Source organism: Somniosus microcephalus, chromosome 24 (genome assembly GCF_052327205.1).
Source record: "Somniosus microcephalus isolate GS21.2 chromosome 24, FLI_Smic_1.0, whole genome shotgun sequence".
In the NCBI taxonomy this organism is placed as follows: domain Eukaryota; kingdom Metazoa; phylum Chordata; class Chondrichthyes; order Squaliformes; family Somniosidae; genus Somniosus; species Somniosus microcephalus.
Window position 1 is genome coordinate 31,718,343 of NC_141010.1, and position 27,613 is coordinate 31,745,955.

General features: G+C 44.2%; 1 protein-coding gene across 1 annotated transcript in view; it reads right to left on the bottom strand.

The window, feature by feature from the left end:
* The window catches only part of rnd2 (Rho family GTPase 2), an 80,296-nt gene that overhangs the window by 13,622 nt on the left and 39,061 nt on the right, over positions 1-27,613 (bottom strand). The window contains exon 3 of the mRNA XM_085966399.1: positions 9,719-9,828. Coding sequence (XP_085822525.1) covers positions 9,719-9,828 — 110 coding nt within the window. The remainder of the gene's footprint in view (positions 1-9,718; positions 9,829-27,613) is intronic.

Consider the following 27,613-nt stretch of genomic DNA (forward strand, 5'->3'; position numbering starts at 1 on the left):
TATATTAATTCTTGCCGGTCAATTATAAAGTGATACTGCCATTGCTTACAGTCATGGTGTGGTCTCCAGGCCAACCAGGTGCAGACGGCCATCATGGGATGCACTTTTAATGAAGCAGTAGAAAGACAATCAATTAAATCAACTGTAGCAAGCAGTCTCCCTTCAGCTCGGAGGGCAGCAAAAGAGTGTATTTATGGACCACTTAATTCATTCTGCAGTGGGGTGAGCGAACACTTTTTACATTCAAACCTCGAAATTCAGAATGATTGAATTCAAAGGGCAAAATATTAATCCCAAGGCGAAATTTATCCCAGTGTTTATTCTTATCACAATGCAGTCCGCCAGATCTGCCCGTCCCTGCAACTGCTGCTCCGCTGTAATCTAGGCCACTAACTATCCCGGAATCCCATGAGATAAAAACAGAATTTGATTTATTCCGTCACCATAAGTCATTAGCCCTGCCTAGAACCACTGATGGTAAGCAAATCATGTAAGGCTTGGAAACACTTGCCAGAGAAGGCCGGTGACAGCTCTTAATTCAGATGTTCACAAAGGATCTCCAACTGTCCCAGGAAAGTAGATAATGCAATGTTTTAATTATGGAAGCCCAATTTCCTTGCCAATTTTCTTCTCTGCTCACCTCTTCTGCAAGCATAAACTCCTTGTTGGGTGGGGGGGGGGGGGGGGCGTGGCGGACGTACAGTTTCATGGCACTGGTCACCTTCTTGTACTTCACACGTGGCCATTATTTGTATATGTATCTACAGTGAGCATCATCGGGCTATTTGACTGTAGGGGGCATCAGACCCAGCCTGATCCTGTGCTCATTTGACATCCATGCACTTCCAGCGGGGGTGGTGGTCAGGAGGAGGAATCCTGGCCAATTTCTCTCTTCCTAAGAAAGGGGATTGAGGGCAACTTGTGGCGCCCTCATCCTGGTCTTGGCCAAGATCAGTCAATTTAGCATAGACTGGGGATTACAACTTAGCACCTTCCTCACCTGCATGGATCAGCCACTCACTGGACAATCACACTGAGCCACCGGAGGACTGTTCACTCTTTTATATTGAGCAACCTAGGTCAAGGGTCAAAGGCCCATGGTGCAAGACACCTTTAAGGTTCAAAACTGTACAAGAGAAGACAAGGTAAATCAGGAAGCAGTTTTTAGGTGACACACAGCTTTAATTTTAAAAGTCTGAAATTGTAGGAGGAAAGAAAAACGGAAAAAGGGAAGAAATTCCACAGTCCTGAGGGCCTAGGAAAGAATGAGTTGGAACAGTGCCACGTCTTGACTACAACAAAGTGAGGGGGTAGGGAAGAGAAACAGCCTGTAGCACATTTGCAATTTAAGAAAGAAAGAAAGACTCGCATTTATATAGCGCCTTTCATGACCACCGGCCATCTCAAAGCGCTTTACAGCCAACGAAGTACTTCTGAAGCATAGTCGCTGTTGTAATGTGGGAAACGCGGCAGCCAATTTGCGCAAGAGGATCAAGAGAAGAGGTTAAGAGGATTGACCATAGCTGCATTGCCAAACTAGAACAAATGCTGCTGCCTTAATCTACAGAATCCTATAGATGCTAGCTGCTGTCAGATGGGACAAGGCCCATTTGCTTGCTACCAGAAGATTGAACTAAGGTGAGCTGTGGAACAGAAAAGAAGGATGTGGGAGAACAGATCCAGCCATTGTCCATTTCTGGTCTGCTTTATCACAGAGGAAAGCTGAGCAGCAGCCTCGTCGCAGAAAAACAGAGCTCGTGCAAAACCCAGAAAGTAACACCAGCTGTTAAAAGAGATTAACACAGAGGGACAGGTTATTGACAATTACTAACAGAGGCTAGGGGAAGTAAATGCACACCATCTCTTTCTCCACAGGGACTCTCTGCTCATTTTTCACCTGTTCCCCATGCCGAGGCCCATCATGTCTAAGCTTCTAATCTAACCAGGTCTCGGGAGACCTGAACAAACTAGCTCAGCCATGGGAAAAAAAACATCCACTGGCCACACACTGGATTGAACCACTGATGGGAACGAGCACTCACAGTTGCCAAAGCAACAATTTAAGCTTATGTTTATGTATTTCCTGTCGTGAGCCTTATTGGGGATATGCTAAGGCTTGGTAAGAGATACAGGAGATTTGAAATGAAGAATATTACTTTAAGTAAGCCGGCATTATGCTTCGAGTGTTAGGTTTTGGCAGCGCAGAGGTTCCAATTAAGAGAGATATAAAGGATACTTGGTGGAGATTTCTGGAATATTTCGATGAACTGAAGCCACTGAATAACCCGTAAGTGACAATGAAGTAGAGAAGTCTAGTCAACTTCACAAGTGAAAATCAAAAACAAAGTAGCTCAACGATCTGCAGGAAGTGTTCATTTTGTGACAGTTGGGCTGTGCATTTCCTTTAAAAAAGGAGAAAAGTTAATTTTATAAGGGGTGGGAATTAGTGAGTAAACCAAATTCTGATCTCACTGCTTCACTGTGAGACTGGAGGCTCCTAATGGAGTGCAATGGCTTTTTAGGTGCTCGGGCCCGTAATGCACTGAGTGCGGGACAATGCAGGCAGGAAGCATCTAGAGCACTAAGAACCTGGGCATTAACTTTGCACAAGGAGCATTAAGGCCCCATTTTCAAAGCAACTGAGTCCTGTCCCTCATGCGCTACTTACTCCGTGCCTATTGCAAACTGCTGCTGCAAGGGAGGGTTGCAGCAAAACTCTTAAGTATTTTCCCCAGTGTGGCCTGGCCTTCCATAAGAACCACACAACTTACCTGCAAGCTAGACTGTAGGGCTTCACGAGGCCAAGTAGCTCAGGGGAAATCATACGAACAATGACAGACAGGAAAACACCCTCTGGTCCATCCAGCCTGTCCCATACAACTGCGATGCCTTGCGCATCACAATATATACACTTCCCACTCCACCCGAAACCCAGTAATCTCCTGGCAGAAACCCATGGCCAATTAGGGGGGAAAAAATCGTGGAAAATTTCTCTCCGACTCCCTTAGACGATCAAAACTAGTGCAGGAGACCGCTCTGGCCCTGATTAATGTTATACAGGACCTACCTTTTCTAGTTTTAAAATCTGAACATTTTAATTAAATTAAATTTGAATCCAATGACTCACACGGGGGTTAACTGCAAATAAATACATTACAACAGTGAAAACACTTTAAAAAAAAGTACTTCATTGTCTGTAAAGCGCTTTGGGACATCCTGAGGTCGTGAAAGGTGCTATATAAATGCAAGTCTTGAAGTGCCGTAACCTACAAGGATACAGACCAAGTGTTGGAAAGTGGGATTAGGCTGGATAGCTCTTTGTCGGCCAGCACGGACAAGATGGGCAGAATGGCCTCCTTCTGTGCTGTAAATTTCTATGATTCTTTCTTTAAGTGTCGGCCGGTGCGATGGTGAGAAGGTTCGTCACATTTCACTCCTCTCTTCTACCTCTAACCTCCTCCCACTTTATCATGCAACAGAATTTCTTTAGGTTACAGTATGTTTTTATTTTCTAATCCATTGCAATACTGGTTATCATTTGGTTTCACTTTTGTCTGCCAGTTAGAGTTTCTCCCCTCCTTAAGAGAGGAACTCCTTGCGGCAGTACGGTTTCACAGGCCCGTTTGCCCTCCGATAGCTCGCCCAGAGGCTATCATTTAAGGTTCAAGCCATGTCGGCAAGCACCAGCAGGACGTTCGATCCTGGGGGGGGGGGGGGGGGGGGGGGGGGGAGCCTGATCCTATCCTCATCTGATGCGAACACAGGAACATTTGTATCTGGGATTCATGGATAACTGGCAGGAGCAGGAAGCCTGGCCGATTTCCCCCATCCCTAACCCAGATGGGTGATAAACACAAGAACAGCAGTGTGATATGATAAATATATCTCCTTTGGTGAGCCTAACTAGATAGTTGTAGTCAGCTCAAAGGCCAGAGTTGATGTGTGCACTGTATTATGCCACTGAACAGAATATATTCTATTTATGGCATTTGCAGTAAATTTTCAATTGAAAGAAATGAAATAGTTGTATAGTTTTGTAGCCAGAGGGAGAAACAGTGTAAGCAGCTTTATTAATGATATATTTGTACCAGTTATGCAAATAATATAATATATCAGTACAGTGCTGAAATTTTTAAATCAATAGACTTACTGCAGCACGAAATGGTGGCGTTCATCTTTAGTATGCTAGTGGTATCATCACAGTGATACATGCAAAAACTGCCAAGACTTCTTTTCTCAACCATTTCAATAGAAGCTGAAGTCCTTTCAGATTAAGGCCATCCTGACCATTATTGCAGCTGGCATTTACAATGGAAATTCTTACGAAACAGTGGCACCATTTTTAAGGGGGAGCTGGAGGCAGTGGGTTGGTTTAGTTGCTGCATAGACTACAGATTCCTTTGGTTTTCCACATGTCAAACCACCCCCGCCCATGCCACCCTCCCCCCCCCCACCCCAAAGAAAGTACAAGACTTCCAAACGTCTCAATAATATAACTCATCATTAGTGAAAACTGACAGCCACCGGAACTACAGTAACATCATGTCACCAGCATATTTTTAAAGATATGGTCATCTGCACATTGGCCGATTTGCACAGCGCACAGGAATTTCTAGGCTACAGGGATCGACAATCTGCAAGGTTTCTTTTTTAAAGTAACTCTTTCACTGAAAGAGGGTCCTATGGTATAGGCACATTTCATATTCATCTGTTAGATGTGACTGAATTGCAATATTTTTTCAAATGATTTGTTTGGAAGAGCTTCATGCCCAAAGTTTAGGAATTCTTGGCAGGAAACTTTCATTCTTTTCCAGTCTGCGCAAACCCTACTGCAAAATGCAGGTGGGAGAGGAAACAGAGCTTACTGGTCAAGTATCTGAATTACTTTGACATCAGTGGTTCTGAAGCCCTTGTTTGGAACTAAACAAATGTTCTTCTATTAACTGCAAGATGTTGCAATCTTACTGTTCTAAAAACTGCGATTAAAAAGTTCGTTTTAAAATATGATTTTTAAACACATTTTGAAATCCATTTTTCAGAATATTCACATATGCTCTCAGTGCTGTGTCAGTTACTGTATTCTCACATTAGATTTGTGCAGGTTGTAAGCGCATCAAACTCTAACATAACACATGATTTTACTGTGCTATCAAAATCTGATAACATTTTACTAAAGAGCAAGAAAATCTTCAGGGAAAAGTGGATCTCGTGAAAAGCAGAAAGATACGTTACAATGAGAAGATCTCCTAAGAAAAGTGTACTCAGATGTTCTTGCAAGTTGTCTGTGTCAGGGAGTCTAACACAGCTCAAACTATTAATCCTAAAATGCCTGTCAGGAGGGTGTTATAGACACTCATGTTTGAAACACTGTGGCATTGATCTGAACACCCTTTGTCCACTGTTCAGCTCTCTCAGCATCGCCCATTTCTTTGTAAAGCTCAGTACAGCGGGAATGATTGGGCAAGAAGGATTTTCTACAGACTTAGCAGTTGGCAGGACTTACTGGGTCAATAGGCCAGAGATTCTGCTGGCTGCATTACTGAAACGCACAGAGTTTGGTTTGCTTTGGCTCCCAGTATTTGCCATTTAAGGCAAGGTATTTCTTCATTTACAAGCAGATGCTTTTCAAAATGCTCTAAAATATAAAACTATAACAAGTTAAGGACTGTAAAGCTTTCTATCACAAAACGACACAGTATTTGGTTTAAGCCAAGCAACTGCAATCTTTTCCCTATTTAAAATTTGTTCTGTTACCCCTTCCCATACCACACACCATTCCCTGATCAAAAGGTCAAGTGACCTGCTCCAAGACAACCCAACTCTAAAATAGGGTCAAAGTGCCATAAATTTTTCTGACCATTAGATATTGCCCTCTTTTTTTTAAATTTTTTTTAATGGGATGTGGGCGTCGCTTTCAAGGCCAGCATTTATTGCCCATCCCTAATTGCCCTTGAGAAGGTGGTGGTGAGCCGCCTTCTTGAACCGCTGCAGTCCGTGTGGTGAAGGTACTCCCACAGTGCTGTTAGGTAGGGAGTTCCAGGATTTTGACCCAGCGACGATGAAGGATCGGCGATATATTTCTAAGTCAGGATGGTGTGTGACTTGGAGGGGAACTTGGAGCTGGTGGTGTTCCCATGCGCCTGCTGCCCTTGTCCTTCTAGGTGGAAGAGGTCGCGGGTTTGGGAGGTGCTGCCGAAGAAGCCTTGGCGAGTTCCTTCTCTATGGGGATGTGGCCATACTAGGCACTACACATTGATCAGCCTAGTTGAGTTCAGGAATTTGTGGTGCAAAGGAATCTAGAAGGGAAACTTACACCTTACCTGTCCAGTGTGCTGGTACACAGACACACTGTGCCAACAAATTGCCGAGTTCTAAGCATCTGAACATTATTTGTACTCTGTAGCCACTTGGAAGACACAGGATACTCACCCTCACAAAGTGGCTACCAATTCCCAGAGTAATGGAATCTCAAAATTTGAGTGAGAAAGGGTTAAACATTGGATTTCAAAAGCTAAGACATTGATGTAATATCTGGGAAGCAGGAGACCTGAGCCATTGACTTTTTTGCATGACTTCAGCACCAATTGCATTCTTTGAAAGAAGGGAAGACTTACAGGAAACTTTGGTTTATCCGGAGGTTATATGTCCGGAATACTCGATCTAATGGCAAAAATCAGGAGCCGTTTTCTATATGTTTTTTTAGTTCTCGTTGCTTTTTTTTTCCCCAGTCAAGCACTGCAAGGTCTGTAGCTATAGCAACAGCTTCAGCTACAGACGCTTGCAGCTGCAGCCGACTGTTTTGAAGCTGTTGCTAAGCAACAGGGTTTGTTGATTCACACGGAGCTTCTCAGTTCCCTGTGTTTAAACATTAACTCTGGTATGTCCGGCACTTTTGATGTTACAGCACCAGCTCGGTCCCGTCAGTGCTGGATATCAGAAAGTATCCTGTATATTTATTTAGCACCTTTCATGACCTCAGGACATCCAAAAGTGCTTTACAACCAATGAAGTACTTTTGAAGTGTAGTCACTGTTGTAATATAGGAAAATGTGACAGCCAATTTGCGCACAGCAAGCTCCCACAAACAGCAATGCTGACCAGATAATCTGTTTTAGGTGTTGGTTGAGGGATAAATATTGGTCAAGACACCGGGGAGAACTCACCTGCTCTTCTTCTAAATAGTGTCATGGGATCTTTTACAGCCACCTGAGGGGGCAGACAGGGCCTCATTTTAACATCTCATCCGAAAGACGGCACCTCCAACAGTGCAGCACTGCCTCAGTACCGACCTGAAGTGTCAGCCTAGATAAAGTGCTTCATTCTCTTGGAGCGGGACTTAAACCTACAACTTTCTGACTCAGACACAAGAGTAATACCACTGAGCCAAGGCTCATTCTCTTACCCCAGTCTCTTTATACCCCAAAATTACCTATTTGATTACTGCAGGATAGGGAAAAAGACACTGAGCAGCCTGGGGGACCAATGCTCCCGTTAAGCTGCGTGGCCGTGCAGCGGTCTGGAGATCCTGCACAGGCCGTTCACTGGGAAAAACCACGCATACGTGAAAATTTGAACGGGCCGCGCAGCCAGTTAAAGGGCCCGCGCACTGAAAAAAAATAAGGGGGAACATTGCTGGGGACCCCTAGCACAACTGTGACAAAGACAGAAAGTACAAGAAACACACAGAGAAGGTCGCATCTGTAAAAAGAGAAATGAATATTTCAGATCTGACCTTTCGTCAGAACTCCAACATATTCTGTTTTCCAGCACTTGCAGTTTTCACCCCCCATTACAACTGTGACTGACGCGTCTGAATGCCAGGAAACTATGGACTCGAATCAGTGAGCATTAAGAAAAATTTGGAACATGACACTATAAAAACATGCCACTGAGAAGTTATAGCTTCTAAATTTGCTTTCTAAAGATACTACACGGGAATATCGTGAGATCTAACCCTTTAACCATAAGAATGGGTCCCTTTCTCAGGTTATCCAAAAGGATGTTCTATTATTAACTGTCTTCTCTTGCGAATTACATTTCAAATGTTAATTTTAGAAAGCAGAAGAGAAAGGCACAGGACTTTATTTACAGCACTTTCTAAAATTAAAATGTGAACATCTGATTAAAGATATTAAAAATTAAACTGTGGGCCTCCATTACTTTTGAACTTTATTCTTGACAGGCTCTGGAACTATTTTTTAAATTTACTTTAAAAGTTTACACACACACACACACACACACACTCAGAAAAGAAAAGTGACTTTTAATTTTAGAAATGCTGTTTAAAAAACAAATTCAGTAAATTTTAACTGTAGAACTCTAGGGGGAAAAATTTGGTTGGTTAGCGCCTCCCGTTAACGCCTCCGAGGGGCGCTAAGGGGCGCTAGGAATTTAGCGTCCGAGCGTGGCGATTTTAGTGCCACTCGCAAAATTGACCCGTCGTTTTGCGATGGCGCTAAACACTACCGCCACGATCTCCTGTGCCCACAGATCGTGACGTCAGTCAAGCGAGCAATGCCCCGGTAATGCCCCGAACCGGATATTGAGTCGCGCCCCCTGCCTTAGCGCTTGCAACTAGGAACAACAGGTAGAGGGGAACGTTTTCAATTCGGGAAGGGGCTGCGGGAGCGCTATTTAAAGGCGGGCACTTCCTGCCTTTTCTTGTCGGCAAAATGTTTGGTTTTAACGCTGTCCTAAGGAGTTTTGGCCCTCAGCACCACGTTTGAGGTACCTAAGTGCCGAGCTCTTTCCCTGGGCCTATCCATTAGTGCTTCCAACATAATTGCTTTTGAGGTCTCTCCAGGCCGAGATTCAAGGCTGCAATGAACAGGGTGTGGCTGGCCAGCAAGATGGCCCCTCCCCTTTAAGAACTGGATGGCGCCAGTCTGTCTGGCTTCCATGGTAATTGGCATTGCCTGAGCTTCGGTAGCGCTCTGAGGTAGCGCCTCGCTCCCCGACGTTAGCGCCTTAAGAGAGGTGTGTTGCACCTGATTTAGTGCTCAAATCACCTCCAGGGGCGATAGAGGCGAATTTTGCAGTCGGAGGCGATAATAAGCATTGGGCGCTAAACTTTGCGCCCGGCCAATATTAGCGCCCCAAAATGGGCGCTACCAAATTTTTCTCCCTCAGAGTTTACAGCACAGAAGGAGGCCATTTGGCCCATTGTGTCTGTGTTGGCTCTTTGCTGGAGTAATCCAAAATTAATTCCACTGCCCTGCTCTCGCCCCATAGCCCTGTATCTACATCTGCTTCAAACTTCTTGAAAGGCGGCTCAAAAGTAATATATTAAAGATCACTACATAGAAGTTTTCTTCCAGTTCTGATGAAGAGTCTTCGACCTGAAACGTTAACTCTGTTTCTCTCTCCACGGATGTTGCCTGGCCTGCTGAGTTTTTCCAGCGTTTTCTGTTGTTATTTCGGATTTCTAGCATCCGCAGTATTTTGCTATCGTACTACATAGAAGTTAATTGGTTACTGCATTTGGATGAGGTTTCTGGGTTCACTATTTTAACAGAGTTGTGAACCCATTTATTACTCAGATTATCTGGCTAAAAATAGCACAGACAGAAATTTTGTCCCAATGTGCTAATCAATTTAGCTAAAGTCAAGGTCATTTCTGCCCTCCAGCTGTGTTAATTCTTTTCCTTTAACCTCCTTTAAAATACGCACACAACCCGACTTGTCTACTTCCTTAAGATGATCAGAGACAGACACCAACCTTCTTTAAAACACTGTCTAGCGTCTCCGGACGACTGATGTCAAAACAGATTAGCACAGCATCCGAGTCAGGGTAGGCCAGCGGGCGAACGTTGTCATAATATGCTGATCCTGGAGGGAGAAAAAGAAAGATGTCAAAATGGGATGTAAAAGGGGAGTTATTTTATGCACCTTGTGAGAACGCCTGCCATGACTAAGCAATCTGCGGTTTCTTTATAAAAAACAATTACACTAAATACAATTTTTGTACACTGGAATGTAGACATCATCAGAACAGAATAACATTGAACATATCTTTTGTCAAAATGCTTTATACTTGGATGAGTGCACTTGTAAAATAGAAAGTGAATGGCACATTGGAATATACATTTATGTGATCAACAATAGACTATTTAATAGATAATACTGCTTATAGTGGGGAAGGGAGTTTAATTTAGATACAGCATTATAAAAATGTGAAACAAAATCCACATTATATGATCATTTAAAAAACATTTTTTTTTTTTTTTTAAAAGGATAGTGGTCATCATCCTTTAATATAACAAAATTAAACACAGCCAAAGATCCAGTGCCCAACAAGACATTTTAAGAATTGTAGTTGCTCAATAATAACTTTTTGGGGCATTATAAAGGGGGGAAAATTCAGATGCTTTGTGCCTCCCGTTAGCGCCAACACCTCCCACGAAATTCAGCGGGAAGTTAGCAGCAGCGGTAACCGTTAGCGCCCCGCTGCGCCACCGGCGATGACGTCATCACCGTGCTTAGCGCTCCGCTCGCGCCCTGGCCACGATCTTCGGTAGCGCCCCCTGACTTACTGCCGGACGCTATGTCTGACGGGGTCAGGGGGGCCTATCTGTGGCCGGGGCGGCGCTAATTAAAGGCGAGGTGCCGGGCAGCCATTTTTGTTGCTGGCCGCCTGCCAGCACCTGCCCCTGTTGCCGTCCCTGGCCTCCTGACCCGCCACCCCACGGAGTGCCGACTGCGCTCTGTGAGCCCGGCACTTCTCTTGCGTGCCGGGCTCTTTTGCCGGCATTCCGATCCCTAGTGGCCCAGCTGGGCCCCGGGTCGCGCTGCGCTAGGTCCCTCCCCTTTAAGAAGGGGAGGAAGGCCTGCAGTACCGTGGCATGTAGCACCGTGATATTCCCTCGCAGCGCCCCAAGAGGGAGGCGGGGCGCTTCCAGTAGCGCCCCGCTTCCCTCTTTGGGCGCAACCGATGAATTTTGACTGCAGGGGTGCTAATTTTTTCGCTACAAGTAGCGCCCCGGCGAAGTTATCGTCCCAAAGGGGGCGCGACTCAATTTTTCCCCGGTATTTTCAGCTGCCTATAATTTGCTGTTCATCTGAATGGTGCAAAACACTTCTTAAATGTCAGAGGTGGTTAAAAGTCTGTCACAGGCAATCTCCAGCCAAGATAGATGAAGGGCAATGCTTTTCTAGATTTCCACCCATGTTACCAGGGATTAAGAACAAAATAAGGGAGACCTGTGCTGACTTCCCCACCAATTTGTACTCTATTGGGAAAACCAATGTTCAACTCCCACACTGATCCCGCTGAGATGGAACCTCGGCATCTGGAAAATCATAACCATGAACCCTTTGTGCTAACACTCAGTAATGAGTATGTTGGTAAATTAAACAGACATAAATTGTGCCATCCAGATTTCATACTGATAAATCAGTAGTTAGCTACAGATACTAAGGTATCTGCAAGGCTACTTATTTCTGACTGGGATTGTGTCTGTTTCTTTAAGTACCACAGCAAACAAATGATAGAGACGGCAATGACTTAGACAGCAGACTTCACCGCAGCAATCTGCCTCCACTACTGCCCTAGGCATGAACACAAACTTATCCGGTCTACATGAACCAGTTTCAATAAACGTTTAGACCACTCATTACAATGGTGAGGTGCTGGATTCAAAACCATAAGCAGTGTTTACATTAGGCATTTCCAACTAAGTCTACCTCTGTCAAGTGTACAAATGTTTTAGCGTGGAAGCTATGAATTAAACCTTATTGCTCCAATCTTACTGAAAGACTTTGTGAATTTCTGTCAAAACTTGTTGGCATCAGTTCACAGCTACAATGGTCATTTTCATTTAAATATATAGTTTTACAGTCCGCAATACACAATTAAGTACACAATGGTACAAAGTGCATTAACCTATCATTATCTTTTCAGATGCTGATGGACAGCCTTGTATTAACAACATTTTCAGCTTTTATTTCAATAGCCTTCATTTTCACTTTTACAAACGATTCACTACTAGATTCTGGCTAAAGTAAGTGATTACTGAAGGTTGTCAAACTGTAATCGAAACGTAGCATCAATCCATTCACATGAAGGTTTTCAGAGCGCCTGTCACACTCCAGATGTCACACTTTGTGTAAAACAGGAAATCACAGCAAACAACCTTAGAAAATGTACAAGAAACAAAAGAAAGCCAGTCATTTCCTGCAGGTTTTTTTCTGACCTTGAGATATCTCGTCTCTCCTCCAGGAGGGGAGCCAAAGCCATTGCTAATCTACAGAAACTTCTAACAATAATTAAGTTTTACTTGAGCTCAGGATCTGTTTAGACCACTTGCCCACTGGAATACCCGAGCAATGGCCTTCAAGGGATAAGCCAAGTTACCACCCAAACACCACAGCCAAACCATCCTTGAGCAATACCACATCAACGGGTATTCAGTTAGTCTGAAATAACAGAAAATGCTGGAAATACTCAGCAGGTCAGGCAGCATCTGTGGAGAGAGAAACAGAGTTAACGTTTCAGGTCGATGACCTTTTGTCATCGAGATTTTGCTTTTGTATTCAGTTAGTCTATTGTTCCTACAATGGACGGGTTATGTTTTGAAATGGACAACTGAATAAAACAATGTAGCCAGATTATCGCTCAAGGGGTGCAACGTCTAGTCACAGAACACTGACCCAGATAGAATTATGTTATTTTCTAATGCAGGTGAGAAGAACACTCATTTCTCCCCAATCAAAACAAAAACAGTAAAAAGAAGACAAGCCAGTTAGATTAGATGACATTTTCTACTCCACCCCTCGTCATGCTGAGTCCACTTCTGTGGTCCTCAACCCTCATCATTTCTGGGTCCCCTCCTGTTCACACCATTCATAAAGGAAGAGAATACTTCCATTAATACTAAAGAAGAAATGATGGCACCAAACGAGATGGACAGATAATGATTGTGAGAGATTAATAGCATTCAGTGGCATTGGAACCGATTAAGCAAATGGGCTAAGGAATGACAGATGGATTTAAATGTAAAGTTATACACATCGGAATAGGAAGTATATTGAAGAAAAGAACTTGCATTTATATAGTGCCTTTCATGACCTCAGGACATCCCAAAGCCATTCACATCAAATGAAGTACTTTTGAAGTGTATTCACCTTCTGGCTTAGAGGTAAGAGTGCTACCACTGAGCCAAGGCTGACATCAAAATACGCAAGGAAGAGGTATCTGAAGCCAATATTATCAAGGCTATCATGATGCCTTTCTTAATTCAGCATTGCATTCCCACTCTCCTATTAATACTCACCAATCCATCTGAAATAATATCGCCTCATCTAAAAATTGATACCAAAAATTCTAGATTCCTAACAAACAATTACATCAAATATTTGTCACGAGCTTTAAGTTTCCTTCCACTTACACCATTACTGCAAATCAGAAGGGAGAAATGTCTTTACCATGTATTATCTTAGACAAAGAATAAAATTCTACTTCAAACCATTAAAACTACTAGAATACATTTTCACTTGGAAATGAAGAACAAAGCTGTATTATTCTTTCAGGTTATTTCTGACAATCTCCAGGGAAGTCTGCAGCAGAAAGGCCAGTTCCAAATAACTTGCCATTTACCCAGAATTATTGGATATTGGAAGTCCTCTTCATGTTACAAATCTTATTCTGGAAAGAATCTATTACAGATTCAACTCTGACACACATCTTGCTGTGTAAACTAACACATGGGTCATCCTGGTACAAAGGTATATCCTATTTTCTGAGGTTCAAGTATGATGCTGGTGTTGAACAACTAAATAAACAGCACTGGAGAGAGACAAAGTCCATATTTGATGTGTGCTGCCTATCATTAGGCAACTTGAGATATCAATGTGGTGACATGTCATCAGCGCATTGCACGTCTGCCTGTGTTGCCTACCTACCCAGCTGGACTATAAAGTCCAAGGGCATTTTAGATCTAGCCATATGGCCAAGAGTTGAATGGATGGTGGGTTGCCCAATTAGGGAAAGGGTCCAAATAGCTCCAACAAATGGAGTAACTGGTCAACACAGAATGGGTGGAGAAGGTTGATATTGTATAGATGCTCTGCCTTTTGTATATTTAGTAAATCAGATAGCGTCATAAAGCATGCACAAGACAGTTAAGGCAGTATTGATTCATTAACTTTTTATGTACTTTGACTCCTGGGGTAGATTTTCGTCTTTATCACCCGAGTGTTAAGCATTGCTTGGGCGGAGCACAGAAAGAAAAATCTGGCAGCACGGATCACACACCATTGAAATTAACGGAAGGAAAATCCTACGGCTTCTGTAAGGAGCATGCAACCCTTCCCGTCAGACGTTCCTTTCTACACTGTCCCCAGGGTAGAGACAGAAATCTAGCCCCTCGAGTCCAAAATCGGACCGCTGGAAACTGTAGGGACTCTTTGGTACAGAATCCTAAATCCAGCATGTAAACATTGCAATCTTGAACTTTAACAGCGGCATCTAGAGCTAACCATGTTAAAGTTAAAGTTTAGAAGAATGAGAGGTGATCTCATTGAAACATACAAAATTCTTACAGGGCTTGACAGGGTAGATGCAGGGAGGATGTTTTCCCTTTCTAGAGCCAGGGGTCACAGTCTCAGAATAAGGGGTCAGCCATTTAGGACTGAGATGAGGAGAAATTTCTTCACTCAGAGGGTGGTGAATCTTTGGAATTCTCTACCCCAGAGGGCTGTGGAGGCTCAGTTGTTGAGTATATTTAAGACAGAGATCGATAGATTTTTGGATATTAAGGGAATCAAGGGATATGGGGATAGTGCAGGAAAGTGGAGATGAGATAGAAGATCAGCCATGATCTTATTGAATGGCGGAGCAGGCTCGACGGGCCGGATGGCCTGCTCCTGCTCCTATTTCTTATGTTCTTATCTATTAATTCAAATTCACTATAACTAAATACAGGAAACTTTTTTTTATCCGGCACGGACAGGACCAACGTGGTGCCGGTTCATCAAAAATTCCGGATAACCGAACGCTATAGTAAAAGATATGGAGCTGAGAGCTCCGTATAAAGCAACAAACCCTGTTGCTTAGCAACAGCTTCAGAACAATGGGCACAAGTTGCAAACGTATCTGTAGCTTAGCAACAGCTGCAGCCACACCCTTGCACAGCAACAAATGGAGTAAAAAAAGTAATAAAGTTACCTGAACCTACTCCTGAATTTTGCCGGTTAACCGAGATTTCCGGTTATTTAGGTGCTGGTAAATCGAAAGTTTCCTGTAAGACTACTCACTGGGATAGCAGGGCACTGGGATGCAGTCAAGTTCAGGTATGGGGAAGGACAAAGACTAATTTCATAGCAGCTGCTAAAATATTCAGACTGGATGCGGTAAATGCTATGGTTTCAAATTTGTTCTCTAGTAGAACTGGTTCCTGTAAAAAAACAAAAAATTGCTTTTTAAAGCAGAGATATTTTATGATTGCATCAAAGATCAATGTTGTATTTTATTTTTTAAAATTAAGTTTCATACAGGATATTTGGGTTTCACCACCACATATGATGTACTGTATTGGCTATTTGTAGAGATTTGAGTAGAATAAGAGCCTGGAAGCATGCTGCAAACTTAAAAACTAATGAGTTCTTAGATACATATGCATGGGAGCCATGCATAAATAAAGGAAATCATATTTGAGAGGCTGTGAACATTATGATAAATGTATGTATGGGACAATTAATTAGCTTCACCACCCACATGGTGGAAGGAATAACAATTTTGCAGGAAAATGTATTTCCATTTGTAATTTACAAAATAAAAGCCTTTAGCAAAATATTTAATTGGAATTAACCCTTTGATGAGTACTCTGGTATTTCTACACCAGTAAGAACATAACAAGAGCTAGAAAGATTTAATTAGCCTGACTGAACTAATTCAAAATGGCTGGATTTGCATGCCCAATAATATACTTACTGAAAAAAGATTGGAGATTCCTAAAACTGCTTGAGAGCAAAAAGATTAAGAAATGCTGTCCAGTTTTATGCATTTTTAAGTTTTATAAGCAACATCAGAATTTACAGAAGATAACATAGATCGGAGAAATGAAGAGCATGTTTAAAAACTTTTTTAAAATTAATCAAAAGTTTAAAAAGTTCCTAACAAAGCCATCCTAACAAAAGGTCAAGTTCAGAAATGTCTGATGGTTGAAATGACTGTTATCTACCAGTCTTAAATGTGCTCACATCAAATTCCTCTCTCCATTAGAAGTGTTAACGGATTTAAAATAAATAGGTTATTGCCTCCGTTAAAAGAGTGGAGAAAGGAAGGGATATGAACATGCCAAGCATTCATAGAGTAGCATTGCTGACAGTCATTCATATCCTATACAGTTTATGATTACACAAATACACAATGATGCCCAATAATATACTTACTGTAAATATAAAATGTAAGATTTCATTCGGTTATAAATTAATGTAGTCAAGATATGCTAATCAAGAAAGATGCCAGATTGCATTATGTGCCTCGGGGCTTTAACTCTATTGTTAATATTCTTACTAAAAGAATCACTGGTGAATTCCATTCATTCATAGTCAATGGACAGAAAGTGGATGATATAGCTTTAAAAAAAAATCAAATTACTCTTGTGGTCAGAATACAACCCTGATACACTCACTGCGGTTTAGTCAATAAGTAGGGCATAAACTCATTAAATCAGAGCAGATTACAAGACCCTTGCTAATGGGGTTAGACAGTGCTGTGTTCTGCCCCATTGTACTGTCTCCTCTTGGATCTGTGTTGGGACCTAGCCCTGATGGCCAGCAATCGAAATGTCCAGACATTCCAACTTTCAGAACCCCCGTTTAAGCCGCATTTCATCCATCATGTCAACACGATACGAAACACTCTCTTGTTCAAATCCTGTTTTCTCCATTGTTTTCAAGGAGGCCGCACTTGTATTAGGAACAAATCATTGTGGCTTTAAGGGGCAAACTGGACTTGTGCAGGATGAAGGACATTTAGGTGCATTCAGGAATAACGGGAACTTCTGCATTTTCTGAATAAAGGAGAGAAGGAATTGCAAAATAAACACCCCACAATATTTTTTTTATTGTTGGAAGATGTAGAAAGGTGGACAAGAGAGGAGAAAGGGGAGTATCAGACAAGTGAGCTGATCTACTGGGTCTAGAACATTTCACCATCATAGTAGGAGCCAATGCCCTAAAACTTGTCACCACTTCCAATCCAATTAATTCATTTACGTAAATGTTTTGAGAAAAGTATAATAAAGGCATATTTTTTTTCTGGCCTGGATTCAAAAAATTGCAAGCATCTAGTAATCTGCAAACTTGCTTCACCAAACAGCAATTAAACTCTGGTTAACCTCAGGATCTATTTATACAATTCAGCACAAGGGGTAGTGTCAGCTGTGGCTCAGTGGGTAGTACTCTTGCCTCTGAGTCAGAAGCTTGTGGATTCAAGGTCCACTCCAGAGACTTGAGCACATAAAGCTAGGCTGACACTCCAGTGCAGTGCTGAGGGAGTGCTGCACTGTCGGAGGTGTCGTCTTGCGGATGAGACGTTAAACCGAGGCCCCGTCTGCTCTCTCAGGTGGATGTAAAAGATCCCACGGCACTATTTCGAAGAAGAGCAGGCGGAGTTATTCCCGGTGTCCTGGCCAATATTTATCCCTCAACCAACATAACAAAAAGCAGATTATCTGGTCATTATCACATTGCTGTTTGTGGGACCTTGCTGTGCGCAAATTGACTGCCGTGTTTCCCACATTACAACAGTGACTCCGCTTCAAAAGTTCTTCATTGGCTGTAAAGCGCTTTGAGACGTCCGGTGATCGTGAAAGGCGCTATATAAATGCAAGTCTTTCTTTCTTTTACCTGTGAAGTGGTCTTAAAGGAACAGACCAGGTTTTCAGATAAACATCACCAAGCCCCACACTACCTGAAAGTAATGCCACAGGAGGTCAGATAGTGTTTCCTGAAAAGCTCATACACAAAAGTTCTGGCTTACTGGGGAGTTGTGCTTGAATTTGCTCTATCTGCAGTGTCAACTGCCCTGTACAGCAAAGCTGGCGGTCTTGGAAAGGTTTGATTGGAATGTTAATAGTCTTTTCATCCTTCAGTGGTCAATGCATTAAAGAGGGCCATTTCTCACTCATTGTATTATGAATTTACAATTTGTACCCTGGTAGGGAGAAAGACTGGCTACAGAAAAAGTCAGTCAGCACTCGGTAGGCCTTTCCTTGTGGTGTTTATTCTTGTGCGCAAAACAAAATAAATGTTGGTGGCTTTACCTCAATTACTGGAAAGCTGAAGGATGGGAAGAAATACTGCAGACGCCAGCAAAACACTCGTGGGTTGGCAGGTATATGACTGATGTATTGTTTATTTTTCATTTTCTAATGGTTTTGTTGAATGGCTCCTATTGTATGTGTTTTTCCTTCACAGATGAGAAGTTTTTATTGATAGTACACGCCTAAATATACATGATCTGCTTCTTCCTGCAGCCAGTCGTTGTAGGCCGAGTTGAGGTGTGAGAAAGGATAAACTAAAGTTCATGCCAAAGAGCTGACAATACAAAATATATGTAAAATAAAATTTAAAAGCTCCAATTACATAGACAATTAATCCATTTGGTACTTAATTTTCAAACATGGAAAATACCATTGCTTAGTCCACAAAACATGGGCAAAAATATGGTAGATGGAGTTTAATATGGGAAGTGTGTTGCCATCCACTTTGGATCAGAGAAAGACAAATCGGAATATTTTCTTAATTATGGGAGACTAGGAGCTGTAGAGGAGCAAAGCGAGTTAGGTATCCATGGAAACAAATCACTAAAAGATTGTGCACAAGTACAAAAAGTAATCAAAAAGGCTAATGGAATGTTGGTCTTTACCTCAAGGGGGTTGGAATATAAAAGTGATGAAGTGATACTTCAGCTGTATAGAACCATGATCAGACTCCTCTGGAGTACTGCGATGAGTTTTTGGGCACTGCTCCTCAGGAAAGATACACTGGCCTTGGAGGGGGTACAGCACAGATTCATCAGAATGATACTGAGGCATAAAGGATTAAATTAGGAGGACAGGTTACATAAACTTGGTTTGTATTCCCTTGAGGTTAGAGGATTGAGGGATGAGCTAATTGAAGTGTTTAAAATGATAAAGGGATTGAACAGGGCAGATAGAGAGCAACCATTTCCTCTGATGGGGGAATCCAGAACAAAAGGGTAAAATCTTAAAATAAGAGAGGCCATTTAGGAGTGAAATCAGGAAGCACAAAGGGTAGTGGAAATTGTCGTGTATTGATTGCGAGTTTGACACCAGTCAATACGGTAATGTAATGTGCGAGTTTGACACCAGTAAATACGGTAACGTAATGTGCATTGCATTATGGGAATTACCCAGGAAAGCAGCAGTCAGCCATTTTAGAGAATAAAGAGAACATCGTAGTTAGAAGCCCTGATTCTATGCTTTAAAGCGTTCATACAACATTGGCGACGAGGATAACGAACAAGAATTATTTTAAATAGGTAGTTGCCCAAGTTTTAGTTAGCTAGGATGGAGAAGACTGGCATTCAAAATTTTGCATGCTTCGCCGAGCCAGCCACGTTGGGTCCAAGATGGATGAGGTGGTTAACGTCTTTTGAGCTTTATGCCGATGGCACCTCTACAGCTGCCACAAAGGAGAGAAGAGCTCTACTTCTACACCTAGCAGGACCAGATGTCCAGGATATCTTTTCGACTCTACCGGACACAGGAGAGCCAGCAGACTACACGGCGGCGGTTAGTGCTTTGAATCACTACTTCGTGCCCCAGGTCAACGCAGCATTTGCTAGACAGACTTTTCGTAAGTTGTCCCAGAAGACAGGTGAGACTGTGCAACAATTTGCTACTCGCTTGCGGCAGGCTGCTAAAGACTGTGCTTTTGGGGGGGATGCGGATAATCAAATAAGAGACGCTATCCTGAGTAGGTGCACGTCAGCCTATGTGCGGAGGAAATTGCTAGAGGAAGGGCATGGTCTAACGCTCGCCCGCACATTACAATTGGCCTCACAATGTGAAAACGTCGAGGAGCAGATGTCAGCCATGTCATGTACAGAGAAGGCGGAGACAGAGCTGTTCGTCGTGTTACACAGAAAAGAGGGTATTATGCAAAAAGCTCGATAGGGAAACCAAAGGGAAATGGCGATAGGAACGAAAGGAAATGTTACAGATGTGGACACATAGACCACATGGGCAGAGATCCAAAATGCCCAGCACATGGACAAACGTGTCATAAGTGCAAGGGAAAGGATCATTTCTCCAAAGTATGCCGCACAAAGGGTACAAAGAAACACAGTGTGAACAATGTAGAGGAACAAAATAACTGTGCATTTGCTGTTACTGGAAATAACGTGACAGAGAGACTTACCTTTTGTGTGGGGGGAGTAAACCTGAGAATGTTAATTGATTCGGGTGCAACTAGTAATGTGATAGATGAGAATACATGGGAAGGATTAAAGTCAGAACACATTAAGTGTCAGTCACATGTCCCTAAGACAGAGAGAAAATTATTCTCTTATGCTTCTAGCCGACCACTGTCAGTTAAAGGTGTATTCACATGTGGGATTACAATAGGTAAGAGAACTGAGCAGGCGGAGTTCATTGTGGTTAAAGGCCATGGAGAGCCGTTGCTAGGGAGACAGCCATGAAACTGGGAGTTTTAAAAATGGGCGCAGATGTCTCAGCTGTGGTAGATGTAAGACAGCTACTAGAACAGCGGTATCCAAAGGTGTTCCAGGGAGTAGGAAGGCTGAACACAAAACAGATCAGTTTGTATATCGACCCACAAGTGAAGCCTGTGGCCCAGCCACTCAGGCGTATACCATTCAACTTAAGGGGGGCAGTAGAGGCCAAAATAAAACAATTGAGGGACGTGGACATTATCGAACCTGTAACTGGTCCCACCCCATGGGTAAATCCTGTGGTTATTGTACCAAAAGCGGATAAGGATGTAAGGTCTTCTTCTTATCGTGTCCCTTTGGGGAACAGTATGAAGTAGTGGAAGGATTTCTGACTGCGTTAAACGCTCCTTCCGTGACCGTAACCATCTTCATACCAGCCATTAGGGTGGTTAGTCCTATGGCAGGAGGGTTTTACGGGCTCCCACAACCCATACGAGGGGGGGGGGCCACCCACACCCACGGACGCAAGTATCCCGCTGGATGTCAACCCAGAATTTAGAGCTGGAGCTCCGACTTTACTTGCCGGGACTGTCTGGAGCGGGGTTTGAAACCCTACACCTTCTGGCCCAGCGGCGGGGATGCTTACCGCTACGCCAAAGGCCCACTCCTAAGGATGTAAGGTTATGCCTAGACATGAGACGAGCAAACCAGGCAATAGTGAGGGAACGATATCCAATCCCCACCGTTGATGAGATACTCCAAGGTATGAACGGCTCGACGGTGTTTAGTAAGCTAGACCTGAAATGGGGTTATCACCAGCTAGAATTGACCCGAGTCACGAGAAATCACAACGTTTGCAGTACATAACGGAGTATACAGGTACAAGAGGCTGATATTCGGTGTATCTTCAGCTAGTGAGCAATATCAGCACGAGATAGCTAATGCCTTAGCTGGAATAGAGGGTGTTGAAAACATCTCAGACGACATTATTGTGCATGCACACGACCAGGAAACGCACGACAGACGCCTGCACGCTGTCATGACCAGACTAATGGAAAGTGGACTGACACTAAACTCAGAGAAGTGCCAATTCAACATGGACCGAGTGAGTTTCATGGGAATCCTGTTGTCTGAAAAGGGCATTGGACCAACAGCAGAGAGAGTGCGAGCGGTGGCAGAAGCTCGGGAACCAGAGAATGCTACAGAGGTGAGGAGTTTCTTGGGACTCGTTGGGTATAGTAGCAGATTCATCCCGCAGTTTGCAACGCTATCAGAGCCACTGCGACGCCTGACGAGAAAAGACACACCATTTAAATTTGGATCACAACAGAGACAGTCATTCAGTGCACTCAAGGAAGAGTTGGCCAGAGCCGGCACTTTAGCATATTTTGATAAGGACGCACCAACCAAGGTGATAGCAGATGCCAGTCCTGTAGGTTTAGGCGCAGTACTAGTTCAGGACCAACAGGGACAAGAGGTGCCAATATGCTATGTAAGTCGTAGTTTAACAGACTGTGAGAGGAAATACTCTCAAACAGAGAGAGAGGCCTCAGCTCTTGTATGGGCTTGTGAGAGGCTGCATCCATATGTGTATGGCCGAAAATATAACTTGGTAACTGACCATAAGCCATTACAAGTGATATACGGCCCACACTCTAAACCCTGTGCCCGTATAGAGAGATGGGTACTTAGATTACAGCCGTATGATTTTAAGGTGATACACATTCCAGGCAAGCAAAACATTGCAGACCCACTATCACGATTGCTGGGGGAGATAGCAAAACAGGAGAGACATTCTCATGGCTCAGATGAATACGTGAGATTTGTAGCTGTGAGTGCGACACCAAAAGCACTCGCTACTAGAGAGGTGGAGGAAGCCTCTGCTACCGACCCAGAGCTGATTGAGGTACGGAAGGCAATCACAAACGGACATTTTGAGAAATGTAAAGCTTATGCAGCAATTGCAAATGAGCTGTGCGTAGTGGGGTACCTAGTTCTTCGGGGAACACGCATCGTGCTACCCACAGTGTTACACGCACGAGCCCTGGTGTTAGCACATGAAGGACACTTGGGAATAGTTGGAACAAAGCAACATCTCTCAGAACCAAGGTTTGGTGGCCTGGCATGGACAAGGCAGCTGAAAAACACTGTAAAGCGTGCCATGGCTGTCAGATAGTAGCCAGACCCGACCCACCTGAACCGTTGAGACCAACACCATTACCAGAGGGCCCCTGGCAGGATCCAACCACTCCATTCTTGTGGTAGTTGATTATTATAGTCGCTACTATGAATACGACATCATGACCTCCACAACAACAGAGAAGGTTATTGATAGTTTAGAGTCAATCTTCAGCCGTCATGGTTTGTCAATCACCTGCAAATCTGATAATGGTCCCCAATTCAGATCTGAATTATTCAAAGAATACTGTGAAAACAACGGGATCAAACACCTGAAGCCTGTCTGCCTGATTCTATGCTTGAATGCGCTCATACAACAGAAATTTGGAAATCTTTCTCCCAAAAGGCTGTGGGTGCTGGGTCAATTGAAATTTTCAAGACCGGAATCTATAGATTTTTGTTAGGTAAGGGCATCAAGGGGTATGGAGCAAAGACGGGTAAATGAAGTTGAGCTTTCGATCAGCCATGATCTAACTAAATGGCGGAACGGGTTCGAGGAGCTGAATGGCCTCCTCCTGTTCCTATTGCAGTTCTTAATGTATTCATTTCATAAAGAATATAAATGACCTTTTTTAAATTTTCCCCCTCGACCATTCTGTATTGAAGATGCTGGTTTGCGCTAGTTTTACAGGGACTGCCAGACCCTCAGTACCTCTCCAAATGGCCATTCTTCAGGTGTGAACCGAGACTGTCAATGTCAGCAGGCTACTCAACCATGGAGGGATCATCATAACGGGGTCCAATTCTCTCCTTAAACAACATGTACTTTCCTAAAGGGGGGGTCTATAAATAACAATCAGGAACAGGGATCCTGATGCAGTGTAACAGTGTACAGTGCAGCACCGTGCAGTACAGCACCATGCAGTGCAACACCATGCAGCATTGCAGCAAGCAGCATTGCACCATGCGGTATAACACCATGCAGCATTGCACATGCGGTATAACACCATACAGCATTGTACCATGCGGTATAACACCATGCAGCATTGCACCATGTGGTATAACGCCATGCAGCATTGCACCATGCAGTATAACACCATGCAGCATTGCACCATGCGGTATAACACCATGCAGCATTGCACCATGCAGTATAACACCATGCAGCATTGCACCATGCGGTATAACACCATGCAGCATTGCACCATGCAGTATAACACCATGCAGCATTGCACCATGCAGTATAACACCATGCAGCATTGCACCATGCGGTGAATTGACCGGCTGAGTCATCAATCATCAAATGTTTAAATCACTGAACAAATATTTCCAATGCTTTTTTTTTACGAAATCTGATGCAAAACTACTGTCCTCAAAGATGTTACAGGCCGATACCATGCTGGACAACCCTTGTAAAATTGTTTGACCCTCATGGGAAGTCTAAACCTTGTTTTAAATGTTTCCATTTACTGAGCATTATCTCACTGAAATTTATCTTCATCATAAAGAAACTGTTTTCTTTTCCCTCGGAGCTAGAGGAATGGCAATTGTTTCATGGTCACGCATGAGAAATTCCTGCAAGTATTACAACTGTCAGTATTATTTGGGAATGTGTAACACTTTGCAAAGAAAGTGGAGCCCTGCCAGTGACGCAGTGCAGGACCGGTCTCACAAAACAGTGATTGAGCGAGATCATTTTAATCTGCTGTACAGTTATAACTAAATGATTCATTAAGTGCTTAAGCAGAAGCGGCTTCAACGGCCTTAACGTGGAACAAAAGGTCAACACCCCAGCCGCAGTCCAAGGACACAAACCAATACGTTTTTTCCCCCCAGCAATTCCTTGCCAATCTTAAAGCTGAACTGTCCACAGGAACCACAGTAAATGAAGAGAGAGAAAAAAAATTTGGGGGGGGGGTGGAATTAATTTCTTCAACTAACAAATTATTTAACGTCTCTGCAAATTCATTAGTTTTCTAACCTCCAGTAATCGAATTAAGCGCATGTGACCCATCTTATTGTTAAGAGAGAGTTGAACTGCTTTGAGTTGCTGGATTTCTTCCAAAGCGTAGCATAGCAACACTCTTTCTCCCGGATAATAATGTATAAAATTGTTCCTTTGTGGGATGGTGGACATGAATAGTGCAAGAGAATCGGCAGACTGGAAAGTAAACCCACAATCGGTAAAGGCTCTCTGCAGAATAATCACAAAGCCTGTCACTTGGTGCATCACAGGTTCACTGCTCTGGATATGTCCCTGCAAGAAGTGTCTGCAGTTTCTCTGGAGAGTTTTGAAAAGCAGTGAAAACAATAATGGCGTAATTTACCTTATAGTCCGTTTGAGACTATTTTCCGAAACAACTGCAATTTCTTTTGGAGAAGAATATTGCAGGATACTGTCAATGATTATTGTATTAGATTACTATAGAAACAGCTCTTTAACTGTATGACGTCAATATGGTACTTTAATTCCCTATTTATTGCTTTGTGAATTTACTCCTGGTGTGGCAATGCTTCGATTTTAAAATTCTTATCCTTGTTTTCAAATCCCCCCTCCCTTTCTCTGCAACCTCCTCCAGCCCTACAACCCTCCGAGAACTCTGCGTTCCTCCAATTCAGGCCCCTTGCGCGTCCCTAATTTTCTTGGCGGCCGTGCCTTCAACTGCCTAAGCCCCAAGCTCTGGAATTGCCTCCCCAAACCTCTCTGCTCTCTACCTCTCTCACCTCCTTAAAGACGTTCCTTAAAACCTACCTCTTTGACCAAGCTTTTGGTCACCAGTCCTAATATCTCCTTATGTGGCTCAGTGTTCAAATTTTGCTTGATAATACTCCTGTGAAGCGCCTTGTATAAAATTGTTCCTTTGTGGGATGGTGGACATGAATAGTGCTAGGGAGCTAAATTCGGTGCTTTGCGCCTCCCGGGGCGTAAATCAACTAGCGCCTGGGCGCGGCTCAGAAAACGCCTCCCACGAAATTCAGCGGGAGGTTAGCAGTGGCGCTAACCGTTAGCACTGCGCACAGCGCCCCACTCACGCCCCCGCTGTAATATTGGGTAGCGCCCCCCGAATTACCGCCAGACGCTATATACGCCGGGGTCAGGGGGGCCTACCTGCGGCCAAGGCGGCGCTAGTTAAAGGGGAGGTGGCGGGCGGCCATTTTTGTTGCTGGCCGTCTGCCAGCACCTGCCCCCGTTGCTGTCCCCGGCCCCCGTGAGGCCCGCCCGCGGGGTGCCGGCTACTCTCCATGAGCCCGGCACTCCTCTTGATCCCTGGTGGCCCAGCTGGGCGCCGGGACGCGCTGCGCCAGGCCCATCCCCTTTAATAAGGGGAGGAAGGCCTGCACTATCGCGGCGATATTGGCTCGCAGCGCCCCAAGAGGGATGCAGGGCGCTTCCAGTAGCATCCCTCCTCCCTCTTGGGGCACTACCTGGGAAAATCAGCCGCGGGGGCACTAACTTTTTCGGGGGCGCTACTCAATTTTTACCCCCAAAGGAGGAAAACTTCAGTTGGATTGCGCCTCCCGTTAGCGCCCTAAGAGGGCGCAAAGCAACTAGCGCCCGTGCGCGGCGATGTTTGCGCCGCTCACAAAATTAACTAGACTTTTTGCAGCGGCACTAAACACTACCGCCACAATCTCCTGCACCGGCAGATCGTGACGTCAGTCGAGTGCGCAACGCCCCAGTAGCGCCCCGGACCGGATATTGAGTGGCGCCCCCTGCCTTACCGCCTGCCGCTAGCAGCGGCAGGTTGAGGGGAGCGTTTTGCAGTCAGGAAGGGACTGGGGGAGCGCTATTTACAGGCGACCGCTTCCTGCCTTTTTTTGTTGGTGACATTTTTGCACCACGCATTCTGAGAGAGAGAGAGAGAGAGAGAGAGACTTCTGGAGAGATTCAACGCTGTGTGAAGGAGTTTTGGGTACTGAGCAGCACTTTGCAGGTTCATTTTGATTTGCCCTTCCTTGTATCGATTTAGAAGAGACTGTGGGGGCTGCACTCTGAGCTCTTTCCCTGGGCCTCTCCATTGTTCTTTCCAGCAGATTTGATGGACAGGTCTCTCCAGGCCGAGATTCAAGGCTGCAATGAGCAGGATGTGGATGGAGAGCAAGATCGACCCTCCCCTTTAAGAACTGGCCGGCGCCAGTGTGTCTGTGTTCCATTGCTGACTGACATCACATGAGCTTCGCCAGTGCTCTGAGGTAGCACCTCGCTCCTCGGCCTTTGCGCCTTAAGAGAGGTGTGTAGCGCCTGAGTTAGCGCTCCAATCAACTCCAGGAGCGATAAAAGCCAAGTTTGCAGTTGGAGGCGATAATTAGCGCCAGGCGCTAAACTTTGCACACGGCCGATAATCGCGCCCCAAACGGGGCAATGCTGAATTTTTCCCCCCCAAGAGTTTTACTATGTTAAAGTCGCTATGTAAATGCAAGTTGTCATTGTGACCAAGCGCAGTTCCACTGTCAGTGACAAAATTAACAACTGGTGCCAGTTAGTACACATCACCAAGAGTAGTACCTCCAATGGCAATATAAACACTTGAAGGGCTGGATTTTCCTCCACTATACAGCCCAAAATTAGGCAGTTCGGTGTTGGAAAATGAATAGAAATGGAGTGGGGAGGCCGCATCTCCTCCTCAGCCAACGCTACAGGGAATTTTCCTCTCTAATCCCCAGCAGGAAACTTGGCCTCCTGCCTGTTGGCTGCCCTGCCACATTTAAATGACAGTGACGGGAGCAGGGCCTGGGAAAACAGGCAAATTTCCTTGTCTCGTGGCTCATCTGCCACCGGTCCCCAGGGACCGCCAGGAGATGGGTGGTCGTACAATCGGTAGCAGGAATCCTGCTATTGCCATTGTCGGAGGGACA